A 15,474-nucleotide genomic window follows, 5' to 3' on the forward strand; every position below is an offset into this window, starting at 1 on the left:
TCATGCACGAAGAAAGTATAGGTGACAGCTCTCTTTTTGAAAGTACACCTCCACGCACCCCTGAGCAGCACCTTGAGGTCCCTGGCGGCCTTGGAGCTGGAGAAGGTGCGCACAAGGTCCAGCGCTGTCTGCTCGGACGAGTTGGGCTTGTTCACGTCGATGCCGCTCTGAACACAAAACAATTCCAAGAAGAACACAGACGTCCACATTCAGTGCTATAGCAAAAGAGTTACGTAAACACATAAGCATGTACAGTCGCGAACAATTTGAGCTGGAACAGTGAAATGACATTGTCAAGGTCACACTGCCCTAAACGAAGTTCGCAAGCGAAAAATGTGTTCCTAACTAGACTCAATGCTCAAGCGGAAAGGTATCTCTGGCCATTCAGAACGTCGCATTAATATCGGTAGATTACAAGTATTCGTTGAAACAAACACGAACTCGGTGTTCCAGCTCATATTAATCACTACAGCACACTGTAGCACAGTGGTTGCGGTGTTCGGCTGTTGACCCGAAAGACGCGGGTTCGATCCCGGTCACGGCGGTCGCATTTCGATAGAGGCGAAATGCTACAGAGGCCGCGTACTGTGCGATGTCAGTGCACATTAAAGAACACCAGATGGCCGAAATATCCGGAGCCCTCCACTACGATATGCCTCATAATCATATCGTGCTTTTGGCACGTAAAACCCCACATATTATTATAATTATTATTTATAATATTATGTAGGGATCGAACGAGTTTATGAAGCTATACAGCCGGCTCAGTTTTGCATACTCAGCGAGTTTGCCGAGTGGCACAGAAGACAATACTTTCAGGTATAACGTTTTTTACCTGGTTCCATACTACCGTACAGACTTCCTTTCGCGTTCACGACTGAAAAAAATAAGGTCCCTACGACAAGAAAATATAAATATTTATTCTTCTGACCGGCAGGCGCTTGTGACGAAGAGGTACAGTGTACTCATGGCCTGAAACGCGAGATTAATGAGCACGACTCACAAAAACGACCGTTATGACTGTTATGTTATGAATGTCATGACTGTTATGAGCGATTGCTCGTGATGAACGCTTCGTACACGTCTCTGCAAATCTGGCCGCTAAAGAAAATGTTGGCTCTGATGTAAGTGCTCGAGTCAAAATTACGCCGATATGACACGAACTCTGTAGACGCTGGAAACGAATGTACAGTCCGAATCACACTTGTCTAGAGCGGCCAGCTGACCTTTTCAGCCGCCATTTTCTTGCAAAGATATGTAGAGACTCGGCGCCGTAATGATACCAAACAGTCGTACCGCATGATAGGTCAATGTGCTATAAATCAAGGACGATATATAATATAATTGTTAGGGTCTTACGTCCCAAGACCACAATATAATTATGAGGGTTTCCGTAGTGGAGAGCTCCGGAAACATGGACCATCAGGTGTTCTTTAAAGGGACCGACAACTGATTTTTCTCGACCCAGTTTTTTACGGCGCGACAGGAAGCTCACCCTTCGTAGCGTTTGTAGCTGCAGTGGTTTATCCGAAAAGCACGTAGTTATTTTATAAGCAGTATTTTTCTATCTGAAAGGCTCCAAACACGCATGGAGGCTTGCTCCAGCAACGCTGAGAACTGATAGCGATGCCGCTAGCCCTTGTGAAAGCTGTCGTCGTTCTGCTTTCGCAGGAGTTACTGTAACTATGCTTAACCACCATTATTATTTTGAGCTTTCCAACCATTTTTGAAAATAGCAAGCTGTTACAATGAGATGTGTGGCTTTATACACCTTCCCGGTATTTGTACAGCGTTGTGTGCGCCTACGCCCAAGGTTGCCTGCGCCTGTGTCATGGATGGCTTGTCCCGGCGTCATTACTCTCTCGATACACGAGCCAAGCCAAGTAATCGAAATGGGGCCGCCGCGGCCGGATTCGATCCCGCGACCGTCGGGTCAGCAGTCGAGCACCATTACCACTAGACCACCGTGGCGGGTTGAAGGACGAACGGAAGCTTGCACCTAACGCGAGGTAGCAGCTGTGAATGGCGCCGGCGTACACAGCCACACGCGCTCTCATGGGCGTCCGGAGGGGGGTGCAAGGGGGGGCAGCTGCCCCCCCTTGGAATTTCGGATAATAATTTTCTATGGAGTAGCAGTAAGCTACACAGCTTGATTAGCACACTCCAGTCCCGTATATCCACGTGAAATATCATTCAGGATTACCAGCCAACTTTGCACGTTACATGCTGCTATGGACGAATCTTGCCGGTCATGTCACGGCAATGAAACAAAAGCTACCTATGCTGTATGCCCCCCTCCCCCACCCTCTGCTGATGCACCCCCCTGGAAAAAGTTCTGCGGACGCCCTTGCGCGCTCTACCAAAGCCACCTTAGGTGGCTTTGGCTCTACTGCTCTAGACAAGTGTGACTGAGACTACGAGCACAACTTAGCCTTAAACTTTCGCGTTTAGGTCCCTGAGTACTCTACAGAAGCGGAATGTGCGGGGCCTGCTATAATAAACGACACCGCATGCACGCTGGCGAGAAATCTCGCACCGCACGCAGTGAGTGAACTCGAGCAGACGACATTGCAAAACGCAGACGGCATCAAAAATGCGCAACATCCGCAGGACGCCGCAACACTTTGTTGCAGAAGTGTCGCCGGCACGGGTAACAGCGAGATTGTGTTCGCTTAACGAGCTGCACATAGTGTGCTTAACATCCTGTAAGTACTAAGGTTGCAAAAAACGAAACCGATCAACTGATGCGTTTCAGAGAGGTCGCGCGCCCTTTGGAAAGACCTTGCACCGGAAGCACTACTGTAGTACGGTTATTGGGTGACTATTCATGTTATAGCCCACACAAGACACACCCAGTGAAGTGGACAAACAATTATTACAGGTCATTACAAGTAGCGTTGTCAGCTATTCCAATACGAATACAAAAAAAAAAAGTCACAAGGTCCCTTATGTATTTGCCTAAAACGACTCGAAGGCGAAAACCATCTTTTCCTTATTAGTCGATTGTACTGATAGATTGTAATGATCGCCAAAAAATTTTTCCTTTTCGTTTTATAGATTCATTTCTTTACGGCGATGATCGTCTTACGTGTCAGAGGTACGGACGGAGAGTTTTCTCGCCGAGTCGTTAATAATTCTGTAAGTGCTATTCCCAACTACATAGCCGACAAAAAAGGGTGTGGGAATAGCGCAAGGCTTGCATAGTTGCGCGATGAATCAGACGCGACTCGTATACGGCGCGGCCTCGGCACGCTATCTTAACAGCATCCAGAACGCCCCCAAAACGTTAAATCATCGGCGAATTAACACTCGCTGTCAGGTAGGTCGGTGCGCGCGCATATGCAGGCTCGCCTCCGTTCCTCGCGTCCTCTGACCTGACCCAAATGAGCAAATTAATCTAGCGCACCGCTGGAGTTCACGGGAACGCTGCAAATAAGCAACCGAAACAACGCAGCACTGCGCGAGCTGCTATGCATTGTCGGGAATACAACGGCGTCTGCTTGTCGTGGGCGAGCAGACGGCCTCCGCTGCGTGCCTGCCGTCTGCTACTCGCAGCAGACGACAACGCCCGTGAGCTTCAAACAGTTGCTCGTCTGCTGCGCGTTTCGACGTCAGACGTCAAAGCTCGACAGGCGCCGCCCTAAGCGCCACATTGCGCAGATATTTTTCAGAAACTGGGTCAATTAACGGAGGAGCACGTCTTCTGACGTAACTTTACTGAGACTATGTAGAAAGAAACAGAAAAATGACGACGAAGGTAGTGCACGTGCTGTGAAAACTGTCAGGTAAGTGCACACTACGAGGGAGGCGCGGGCATGTAATCGTGGCAAGTAAAAATGCACACAACGACATAATGCCGTTGCGGCGTAGGAGATTTGCAAAGGAACACCGTGTTCAGTACGCATTACGGTTTCACGCAAACGTGCAATGCGCTCGTATTACCCTTACAAAAGTCTTCCCAATTATTCTGATGTTTTTGGTCGATGTACTATGTTGTCAATACTTTTTTTTTACATGCAACTGAGAAGCATGTGTGATTTTTGTAGGGGCACATGCGTTGTACCACCTTCGTACAAAAGCTAAGTATATTGGCAACTCAAAGAAGATGCGCTTGTGCGAAAGATTAAAAATTCAGCCGAAAACACTGAGCGCTCTGAGCTCTCCCAGCTCTTCGATTTTCACAAAAGTTGAATATCTTAAGCATATTTTCAGCGTATTAAGCGTACGTACAGGACCTTACGCACTGCTTACGAAATGACTCACTGACGCAGCGCCATTCAAACGCATGAATCAGTATTTATTTACTGAAAGATACCGTACGGGACCGAAGGCATTGAGTAACGAGGGTTGCAATGAAATCAGTAGTAGACTTGTAGGGAACAGGGTTACCGTGCAAATGAATAAAACCTAGCGCGAGAAAAAAATTGGCGTCCAGTAGGGTAGCTGACACCGTGGCCACGGGGGGAGGGGGGGGGGTGATTCACCCCCCCCCCCCCCCAGATATGTTAACATAACATTTGGCACGTGTAATGTACGCGCACCCATATCAACGCATGCACGAACATACATAAACGGGGCTCCCCGCCCCCCCTCCCCGAAAAAAATTTCTGGCTACACTCCGGTCAGCGCCCTTCAATTTTTCTCCAGCCCGAATAAGGTCAGAAATATTCTGCACTCGTTACATATTCCGCTCAGTATACTCACCGTAGAAACACATTGTATCGCGCTTTCATAACGAAAGCCTCTTTTGACGCCAAGAGCCCAGGCAGAGGCATTGTACTCTGGAAAATCAAACAGGTTTCTGCTTCGCCGAAAGTTCGTCTGCTCAATGATCGTCTGCTCGACTTCACGCTGCGTACTTCTAAAAGTGCAAGAGCAAGCCGCCTCGCCATGAGTGTGGACTGTCAAAGGTGTGACGTTTTCACAATGACACCCTAAGGCGGCTAGCCGACCGAAAAAAAGCGATAAAAGAGCTAAGTATTGTCGAGGGGTGAAAAGCAATCAAAGCGAGGGGGCGGTGGCTCTACTCCAGCAACAGCGGAAGCGCGCCATTGTCCTCCTCCGAGAAAAGTGTGCTCGTTTGCGAGACACTTGCTGAGAGAGTCACCGCCCCCTCGACCTTCGTCGACAGGTATGGGTGACTCGGCTTCTAATGATGGGCCCCCGTTTTGAGAACGTCTCACACACAACAGAATAAGCCTCCGTCGGCACTCTCGCCACTTTCGGCTTCTTCGGACTTTTTTCTTCACCGACACACACACACACAAACACACACAAAGATAAATAAAGGAAAGAAAACCTGTCCCGTTGTCCAAGAGGAAACCATTCCACTTTTCAGCGCAAGCAAAATGCTGTGTAGGAGTTGACGCACCGTCTCCCGACTTTGCTGCTTTTCCAATCATTAGGGACTTTTAGAAATCGGGAACACAAACGCCCAAACGTATACATTCGAAGCACAAAGTACACACGCACTTTTATTTATTTATTTATTTCGCGCGCCACACCCACTGAAGTGCAGCCGCCGCGGTCGCGAATCCATCCCGCGATCTCGTGCCCAGGACTGTGACGCCAAAGCTACTGAGTCACCACGGCACGTATTCCTTAAGTAACATCATTATATGCCCAATATATGCCCTAATGGTTTATTATGTTCTTGAATGGCAAATATGTCAACAGTGCATTTGTCCTATAGAATTTCTCCGCCAATATTATATAATAACCATGAATCCGTGACTAATCCGCACCCTAACAAATCCCGAGTAGGTAGTATTCTTAGCATTCATAAATACATAAGCAAACTACGCTTTCACGTGCCACCGGACCAGGAGACAACACAGTCGCCTAGCAACACAGCACAACTTCCGCGAATATTAGTATAACGTTTTTTTTTGTTTTTTTTCTATGACGACTTTTTCTTATCGACCAAACGTTTTCATCTGTTGCCACCTTGCAGTTGTAGGAAGAGTTACATGGACAGGCGCGCCCTCTGCAGATCCCCCGTGTAACGCCCCCGCGGGGCGTCATTGTCGACCTTAAGAGCAACAGGTGTGTCTTCTTGTAGGAGCACAGCCCACGCTCGCCGTACGCGAACTAGTGATGCAGAACTATCGATGGTACTATCGATACTATCGATAGCTGAGTCACTATCGAACTATCGATGGTAAAAGATACTATCAATAGCGCTATCGATAGTAAGTAGTATCGATAGTTTAAAACCAATAGCACGAACTCATTGCAGAATAAACTTGGTTGCCCGCGCGCTTGGTACATAGTGGAGCCGGAGGAGCAGGCTGAAGGGCAAGAAAGTTGACATGCTTGTGTTCTTCACCAGAGTGCTTTGCTGACACATGATCGTAAAGTCAAACTGTTCAGCTGTAGCGGAAAGGAAGCCGTTGCATGGGGTGGAACTGCGCGGCTTCAGATTTATATAGCATTTTATGATTTCCAAATAAAAAATTATCAAGAACTAAGTTTGTTAATTTTAAGATGTAACTGGTTGCTTTTAAATATGAATTTATTGGTGGACATATGCCGCCATTTTTTTCTGCGCAAATAATTCCTCTCGCCAAGAATTTGCTCATAAATTAAGCGAAGCTGATAGTAGGCTATCGTGAATATTTTGGTAATTTGGCCAGCCAGCAACAGCATCGCTATTCGCACCACTATGGATAGTATTGTCACGTGGTTGTGACGGTGAAGAATGCTGCAGCAAGACTGGGAAATACGAAGCTCTTTATTTGGAAATACGAAGCTTTTTAAATTTCAGTACATCGACTTCGAAAAAAAAAAGGATGAAGATGAAGATGACTTTCGCCTTCTGGTCGTCTTTGACGAATGCATAAAAGACCCTGTGAGAGTGTTTTTTTTTTTTCGTATTCATAAGCAAGCGTAACTCGTCTGCTTGCACGCTGTACAACAGCTTGCGCACAATTCGCATTAAACTTCAGGCAGTACGTTTACCCATGGTGGTTACCCTTGTGCAGTACAGACAAGCGAATATTGCTGAAACAGCGGAGCATTGTTCCCGTAAAGACGCGCGGTCGTATCCAACTGTCGCGTGCGGCTTAATGACGCGAAGATACGGGTTCTCGGGGGCATCCTTTACCTGCAGCAGCAGTCGTACGGCCTCCAGCTTGCCGTGCATGGCCGCCTCGTGAAGGGCCGTGCCGCGCAGCGTAGACCTGTTTATGTCGGTACCGGCCGCCAGGAGGCACCTGCGGTCGTTTTGCAGGTTGTCGTTAGTTGAGAGTAGCAGACAAACAGTACTTTGTCGGCAGTTTGTCGTTAGTTGAACGGTATGCAATGAAACAACTACAGGGATCCATCTGCAAAAATCACACCATCTCCCGCTAAAGGGAACCATGAGGCGATGCGAAGCAGCGTTACGGCATGTCGAGCCCGCGTTTCAGAGGGGGAGTGGAGAGGGAGAGGGGTAGGGGAGAAGGGGAAGGGAGGTGACGTGGAAAGGGGAGAAGGGGAAATTTGAGAGTGAAGTGGAGAGGGTTTGGGCATGCGCAGTAAAGGTGGTCACGCCGCACACCATCTGCAATAAAGAGAACCTCTCTGTTTCTTTCCAAAAATTAAGCGTTAATTTGAAATCTGTACAATGCAGACCGGTGCAGACGCCATCAAAATCTGTGACGTCCCCAGTCACTCTTCTCACGCTTTCTTTTTATTTATTGGGGAGGGGTGGTGGTGTATTGTCAAGCCATGTCTTGTAGTTGTTGCAAAAGCGTAATTTAGCACTACAAGTCAAGTGATTTTTCAATTCAATATGTTATAACCAATTGGCAGAAACAAAGAAAGATAAAAGACAGAAGAACACGGGCGTATAATTATACCTAAGCACACTGGTGTGTCCGTTCCTCGCCGCCAGGTGGAGGCACGTTGTGCGCTCGTTGTCCAGCGTGTCCTGCCTGCTCTCGTACAGAAGCTGGCGACACCTGGCGTTGCGCAGAAGAACTTCCACTGCCTGCGACGTCAGTGGGATTAGAGCTTTCGACGACAATGTGCAACGAATATTGACACGCGCGCCTCTCTTTCTTTTTTTCATGTAAGCGACCCGTTACACGAGTAACCCACTGCCTTGCGCAAACCGCGCCCGAATGTACGCTCAAGAATATTTTAGGTTCTTCTGATAAGCTTGAGCGCGGCACGCGAACAGTAGAGATTATTCCGGAACTAACAAGGCGACCAACGCTAAGACTGGAATCTTCGATGCCACATGTATAAGTGCCGACGCGCCTTACCGCTGATCAGGCTACCGGTGGCCGACGGCAGTGCTTGCCGTTATCAGTGTACATTTAACTTTTCATTTCCTGGGCACAAGTTCGCCCGAATAGTGTTTCGTCTTGAACACGCTGACTGCTGCCTTCGTCAACGTCACGACCACGTGACAATATTATGCCAAGAAATCTTCAGGAAATGTTAGCACAATAATCAAGAAGTGCTCGATAATCGACGTGGTACGACCTAGAGGTTTCGATTGAAGTGTTGGTCATCATCAGGTTTATATCATGCGCAGATCCACCGGAAATGTCCGGATGACCTCGAATTTACTGAATGTGCCCTGCTTTTATACAAATCACGGAGTTTTTACAAAATAATAACGCACGTACCTTTTTTGCCTACCGAACTCGCAAGCGAGATCCAGCGGCGTCTTGTGCTCGCAGTTTCGTATCAGCGGGTTGGCGTGGTAACCCAGCAGCTTCTCGATCTAAAAGAAAAAAGAAAGAGGGACAAAAACGTGAGTATTCAAGAACAATGAAAAGCCGACTAATGTGTTAAACGGAGATATCAATCATTGTAGGCTGCGCGAAACTTCACTATAAGGACAGATACAGAAAGGACAAGCCACAAGCGCTTCTTCAACAGAAAGTTTATGGCGAGATGCGCAGGACATACGTGCAAGGAAAAAGGAACAAAACAAACAAGCCGACGTGCCAAGCCAGTCATTACTCGACGGTTTGTGTCAAGCAACCCAAAAAGATAGCGAAGTTCTCTTTCAGCAAGAGAAATGTATCTTTTTTTTTTTATCTGTCCTTAGTAAAAGTTTCGCATTACCTACAATAATGGATCATCACCTACTAGCTTAATCAAATTGTCTGTAAAGGGATATCAAACCACGCTATTACGTATCAGAAACATGTCTACAAGAAATGTATTCTCCCGGATTAACTGAATAAGTACAGCAGTTTGCGCTTCAGCATATAAGCGTGCTATCGGAGACGCAGAACTTTGATTTGGGAAAGTTAATTGGTACACTAACCAGTGGGGAGAACGCAGCGAAAAAACACATGGACACTGTCTTCTTTTAGGGATACAAGTTAGTTCCTTTCATGAGTTTTATGTATTGTGTATTTTGGATGTTTCGCGCACAGTAGTTATTGAAGTGTCACGCGTGACGCGTGTGCGTTTATTTTGGTCGGCGTTTCCTGGCTTTGTTTGGTTTGTGTTTTCCTTTCTTGTTCATACATTTTGGAGACATTGTGCGCTTTTTGATCACGCAACATGCGTGTTTATTATATCTATGAAGAAATGGACAGACGAAACTTTTTTTTTTATTCACATTGCATTGGTATAGCAGTCTACCGTACAGTCGAACTCGGATATACCAAATCTAAAGGGGATCACGAAAACGTTCTACATATATAAATATTTTAATGTATAAAATATTTCGAGGGCAATTTACAACTGTTCGATATACACAATAATTCTTATATGAGGGTTCAATATATGCGGGCTCGACTGTACACCGTAGCAAGCTATGTGAACTGGGCTAGCTTGGGACGTGTGAAAGCGTGCATTCAGACAAAGGACCATGCCCTACATTCCGCTAAGTGTGCGATTATATTAAACAACAATATATACAAGGGCGTCGATGTTTTTTTTTCACTACCCTGACAATCCCAGCAACCGTGGCCGGGAATCGAACCCGCGACCCGACAAGGCTGCAAGTGCACTCACCACGAGCACGTGTCCGTGCTGCGCCGCCAGGTGTAGCGGCGTGTCTCCCGTACTCGAGGCGTCGTTGACGGACGAGTTGTACTCGAGCAGGAGCGCCACGGGCTCGGCCTGGCCCTGCCACGCGGCGTAGTGCAGAGGGCCGCATACCTGTGTTAACACAAACAGATGAAACGTAACGAAAGAAATTGTGATATAAAGGCGTATTATCTTTAGTTTAATTCTTTATCTGGGCCGTGAGGGGCCGGATAGGACAGTCCTTCGGGGCCGCATAACTTATTACTAAAACAATACACATATTCACGGGAACTAAACAAAACCAAACGAGCCACTGGTCCTAATACATCCATCATCATTTTCGGCCTATTTTACGGCCACTGCAGGACGAAGGCATCTCCCAGTGACCTCCCAGTTTACCCTATCACGTACGAGCTGTTCCGTTCGAAATTCTTGCGAAATTCTTGATTTCGCCACTCCATCTAACCCTGTGCCGTCCTCGGCTACGTGTACCCAAATATCTTGGTGTCCATTCGTTCGCTCTGACCATCGGTTGCCTGTCCATGACGTTACGTCACCTAGCCAAGGCCCACTCTTTCTTCTTAATCTCAGGTAAAATGTCGGCTACCACTGTTTGCTCTTTAATGCACTCTGCTCATTTCCTGCCTTTAATGATTTAACGTTAAGCTGCTGTCATTTTTCGTTCTACCGCACGCTGTGTGGTTCTTCCGTACCTACTGCTCGAGTATCTGTGTTATCCTCCAAGTTTCGATCCCTTGAGTTAGTACCAGGCAGTATACCTATATGGACAGCAGTGGTCCATCGGTTATTGCCTGTCTTATTTGGGAATGCAGCCCATCCTTATTATTCTTTGGTATATTATTTCATGAAGAGACTATATACATATACTGACGCTGAGTTGGGAAAGTTCTTGCTCTCGAAATGCTCATTTAATGAAAACATAAAAAGGACATCAATTAAGGCTTCTCGGTTTAAGAGCAAGTTCTTGCAATGCTAGAGAAATCAAGGCACAACACATTTTCCGTTGGACGAGTTTGAGAATCAACGTGAAAGTAGAATACACCCTTTTATTGTTCTTGGGCACAGCTGTGGCTTCAAGACACGTCGTGGCGAGTAGACCTTATCTCATTTTCACCTGTGTGATAGGCATATTTGCCGCCAAGTGTGTGCGCACGTCTGAACGTCCACGTGTGTTCATGCGCAAAACAGAGGGCATATTTCTTTGCAACCTCTCGCCCACTTCATAATATCAATGTAAAATATGTAAAACCACGCGACACTTTAACTCACAGATACACGTACACACACGCGCGCCCGAGCGGCGCGCACACCACACACACACACACACACACACACACACACACACACACATATATATATATATATATATATATATATATATATATAAGTATGAGAGGTGGCACTTCAAGAAAACTTCATTTATTACGTAATAAATGAAGTTTTCTTGAAGTGCCACCTCTCATACTTATACTTATACGGCAACCAAAGGCAACCACTCCTTCAACTATATATATATATATATACATATATATATATATATATATATATATATATATATATAATATATATATATATGCTAGGGCTGTTTTTAGGGAATGTTAGCTGCCACATTAAGACATACGAGAGAAGAGTTATTGCTGGCTGTTTAATAGTGTTTGCAGCAACACTGGTACGTGCTTTACAAAGCTGCTGTAGTGTTTGAAGCAGCAGTGTGCGCACACTGACCTTTCTGTGCGAGTGCACCAGCTGAGCTCTATCTGATCGGTTGGTTGCATTGTCAGTGGTTGCGAGTTTGTTTTTACACACAAAACAAAGTGTACGTCGGGGTGGAAGCTGTTCTGTGACTGTGCAATGCGTATCCGCTGGTGTTTGCCTGGATAATATCAAATCAGATTTTTTCTCGCCTACGACAGACGCTCGAGATGACTACAGCTCTTCTGGCATTGGAGCATTGTCAGCAATACCTTCGTCACTTTCATCGTTTTGTAGTGTACTGCAGATTATGGCTACATTCTTGAATTTTGTATGGTCCATGGTTTACACAGAACTTATTTCAGAGAGTTGGTTGAATTTTGACCTTATGGAAAAGCAGTGCTAAAAAATGTGCATACACAGAGCCCCATCACCCCCCCATATAGTTCACGCATATGGGGAGGGGGAAGCACTTAAAAGATTACAGAGTAGAGTGGCAACTAAATTAAACACAATTTGAGTTAGTGAACTTGGTGGTATTTGCAGGTGGGTCTGTTTCCCCATTGCTGTAGACATTCCGAATCAACTATTACATGTGTGTGCACTTGCAGCGAAAAAGCTATCCGCTAATATTTATGGCTAAAGTGTTACTGTAACGGTTTGTGCGAAACAAGGCAATTTGGGAAGCATACTGTAGCAGTCTCAAGGTCAGTGAGATACTTTTTGTGAAACTATAACATGCTAGCTTGTGCAGCCTATAAACTGGTAAATGCTGGTAAGCTGTTGGAAGGCTGACTTGCGGGGCAACGTATGCTGTAATTTTCATTTGTCAAAGCTTTGCATGTTTGTCTGAAAAATTGTTGATGGTGTCGCTGAGCCTTGGGATGACTGGCTGTGAAAAAACAACACAATCGCTTAATTTATTCTTGCAGGTGTTCTGCATCTGTGATTTCTTTGTGCACTGTTTAAAACTGCATCACGGATGCTTCAGTGGTCGTGTCTCCTTGCTGGGAACCCTGGTCTCGAGGTTGTAAGATAATGACAAATAAACGACACATGCCTTTCTTCTCTGGACTCTTCTGAGAATGGGAGGGACACGGGGTTTGCTTAAAGGGCCCCTAAACCACTTACGCATTGCAGCGATGGCGTAGTGGGTAGAACATCAGCTTCGCATGCAAGAGGTCCGTGGTTCGAATCCCGGTGCCGGACAATTCCCAACCGGATTAAAAAAAAAAAAAAATCCGCGTGATGATGGAATTGTGTAAAAAGGCCTGGGGTGCAGCCTCACTGGCGACCACAGCCAGCAATGCACTCCCTCACCAGAGCAGGATTGGCCACCCTGGTGTAGTACTTGGCCACTACCTCCCACATGAATACACCAATTAACCCTCGGCCCTCAGTCCCCAGCGGCTGCGAAGCAACTGACCAAGGCGGCGGTCAGACCTGCGACGCAGCAGAGGGTGCTAAGAATCTCTGGGTCCGGACAGGCCGCCATTGGAATCTGAACATGGCTACATATAACGCTAGAACTTTATCTAGTGAGGCGAGTCTAGCTGTACTATTCGAGGAATTAGAGGGTGTTAAATGGGATGTAATAGGGCTCAGTGAGGTTAGGAGGCCACAGGAGGCTTATACAGTGCTGAAGAACGGACACGTCCTATGCTATCGTGGCTTAGCTGACAGAAGAGAACTAGGAGTGGGGTTCCTTATTCATAAAAATATAGCTGGCAATATAGAGGAATACTATAGCATTAATGAGAGGGTGTTATGTATCGTGATTAAGTTTAATAAGAGGTACAGGATGAAGGTGATACAGGCCTACGCGCCTACATCCAGCCATGATGATCAACTGGTTGAACGCTTCTACGAAGACGTAGAATCAGCAATGAGTAAGGTAAAGACACAGTATACTGTACTGATGGGCGACTTTAATGCAAAAGTAGGCAAGAAGCAGGCTGGAGATCATGCAGTTGGGGAATATGGCATCGGCTCTAGAAATGCCAGAGGGGAGTTACTAGTAGAGTTCGCAGAACGCAATAATTTACGGATCTTGAATACCTTCTACAGAAAACGGACTACTCGTAAGTGGACGTGGAGGAGTCCTAATGGCGAAACTAAAAATGAAATAGACTTCATAATGTGCGACCACCCGGGCATTATACAGGATGTGGAAGTAGTTAACAAGATCCGATGCAGTGACCATAGAATGGTAAGATCTAGAATTCAACTAGACGTGAGGAAGGAACGGCAGAAACTGATACGCAAGAAGCCGATTAATGAACTAGCTCTGCGAGGGAAAGTACAGGAATTCAGAGTTTCACTTCAGAATAGGTACGCGGCTTTAACCGAGGAAACCGACCTTAGCGTTGACGCAATGAATGATAATCTGACTAGTATCATTAAGGAGTGTGCAGTGGAAGTCGGAGGTACAGTCGTTAGACAGGATACTGGTAAGCTATCCCAAGAGACGAAAAACCTCATTAAGAAACGTCAAGCCATGAAAGCCTCAAATGCAACAGACAAAATAGAGCTGGCGGAGCTTTCGAAGTTGATCAATAGGCGTAAAGTAGCCGACATAAGAAAGTATAATATGGAGAGAATTGAGCATGCTCTAAAGAACGGAAGAAGCCTCAAAGCTACGAAGACAAAACTGTGCATAGGCAAAAATCAGATGTATGCATTAAGGGACAAGGATGGCAAGGTCACAACCAATATGGATAGAATAGTTGAGGTAGCGGAAGAGTTCTACAGAGATCTGTACAGCAGCCGAGACAGTCAGGATGATAACGTAAGAAGCAGTAATATCCCAGAGGAATCTGACATCCCACCAGTATTAACAGGAGAAGTAAAGAAAGCCCTAAAGGGAATGCAAAGAGGCAAAGCCGCTGGTGAGGATCAGGTAACATCAGACCTGTTGAAAGACGGTGGAGAGATTATGTTAGAGAAACTGGCCACCCTGTATACGAAGTGTCTCTCGACAGGGAGGATACCAGAATCTTGGAAGAATGCCAACATCATCTTGATCCATAAGAAAGGGGACGTCAAGGACCTGAAAAATTACAGGCCCATCAGCTTACTGTCCGTTGTCTACAAGCTATTCACAAAAGTAATTGCTAACAGAATTAATACGACATTAGAGTTTAATCAACCAAGGGACCAGGCAGGATTTCGTACAGGCTTCTCAACAATAGACCATATTCATACTATCAATCAGGTGATAGAGAAATGCGCGGAATACAACCAACCCCTATACATAGCCTTCATAGATTACGAGAAGGCATTTGATTCGGTGGAGACATCAGCAGTCATGCAAGCACTGCGGAATCAGGGCATCGACGAAGCCTATATAAACATAATGGAAGAAATCTACAGCGCATCCACAGCTACTATAGTCCTTCATAAAGAAAGCGACAGAATCCCAATAAAGAAGGGCGTACGACAGGAAGACACGATCTCTCCAATGCTATTCACCGCGTGTTTACAGGAGGTTTTCAGGGCCCTAGATTGGGAAGAATTAGGGATAAGAGTTAATGGAGAGTATCTCAGTAACCTGCGATTCGCTGATGACATTGCATTGATGAGTAACGCGGGAGACGAATTACAGCTCATGATTACTGAACTGGATACGGAAAGTAGAAGAGTAGGTCTGAAAATTAATATGCATAAAACTAAAGTAATGTGGAACAATCTTGGCAGAGAACAGCGCTTCGCGATAGGTGGCGAGACGCTGGAAGTTGTAAAGGAGTACGTCTACTTAGGACAGGTAGTAACCGCGGAGCC

At 46.1% G+C, this 15,474-nt stretch overlaps 1 protein-coding gene across 1 annotated transcript in view; it reads right to left on the minus strand.

Annotated features, from left to right (window-relative positions):
* LOC119399222 (caskin-1) overlaps nt 1-10,525 on the minus strand; it is a 512,467-nt gene extending 501,942 nt beyond the window's left edge. The window contains exons 1-6 of the mRNA XM_049417581.1: nt 10,508-10,525; nt 9,967-10,113; nt 8,611-8,716; nt 7,842-7,962; nt 7,106-7,214; nt 59-167 (exon numbers count right to left, since the gene is read on the minus strand). Coding sequence (XP_049273538.1) covers nt 59-167; nt 7,106-7,214; nt 7,842-7,962; nt 8,611-8,716; nt 9,967-10,113; nt 10,508-10,525 — 610 coding nt within the window. The remainder of the gene's footprint in view (nt 1-58; nt 168-7,105; nt 7,215-7,841; nt 7,963-8,610; nt 8,717-9,966; nt 10,114-10,507) is intronic.
* Between the last annotated feature and the right edge of the window lie 4,949 nt (nt 10,526-15,474).

Source organism: Rhipicephalus sanguineus, chromosome 7 (genome assembly GCF_013339695.2).
Source record: "Rhipicephalus sanguineus isolate Rsan-2018 chromosome 7, BIME_Rsan_1.4, whole genome shotgun sequence".
NCBI lineage: Eukaryota > Metazoa > Arthropoda > Arachnida > Ixodida > Ixodidae > Rhipicephalus > Rhipicephalus sanguineus.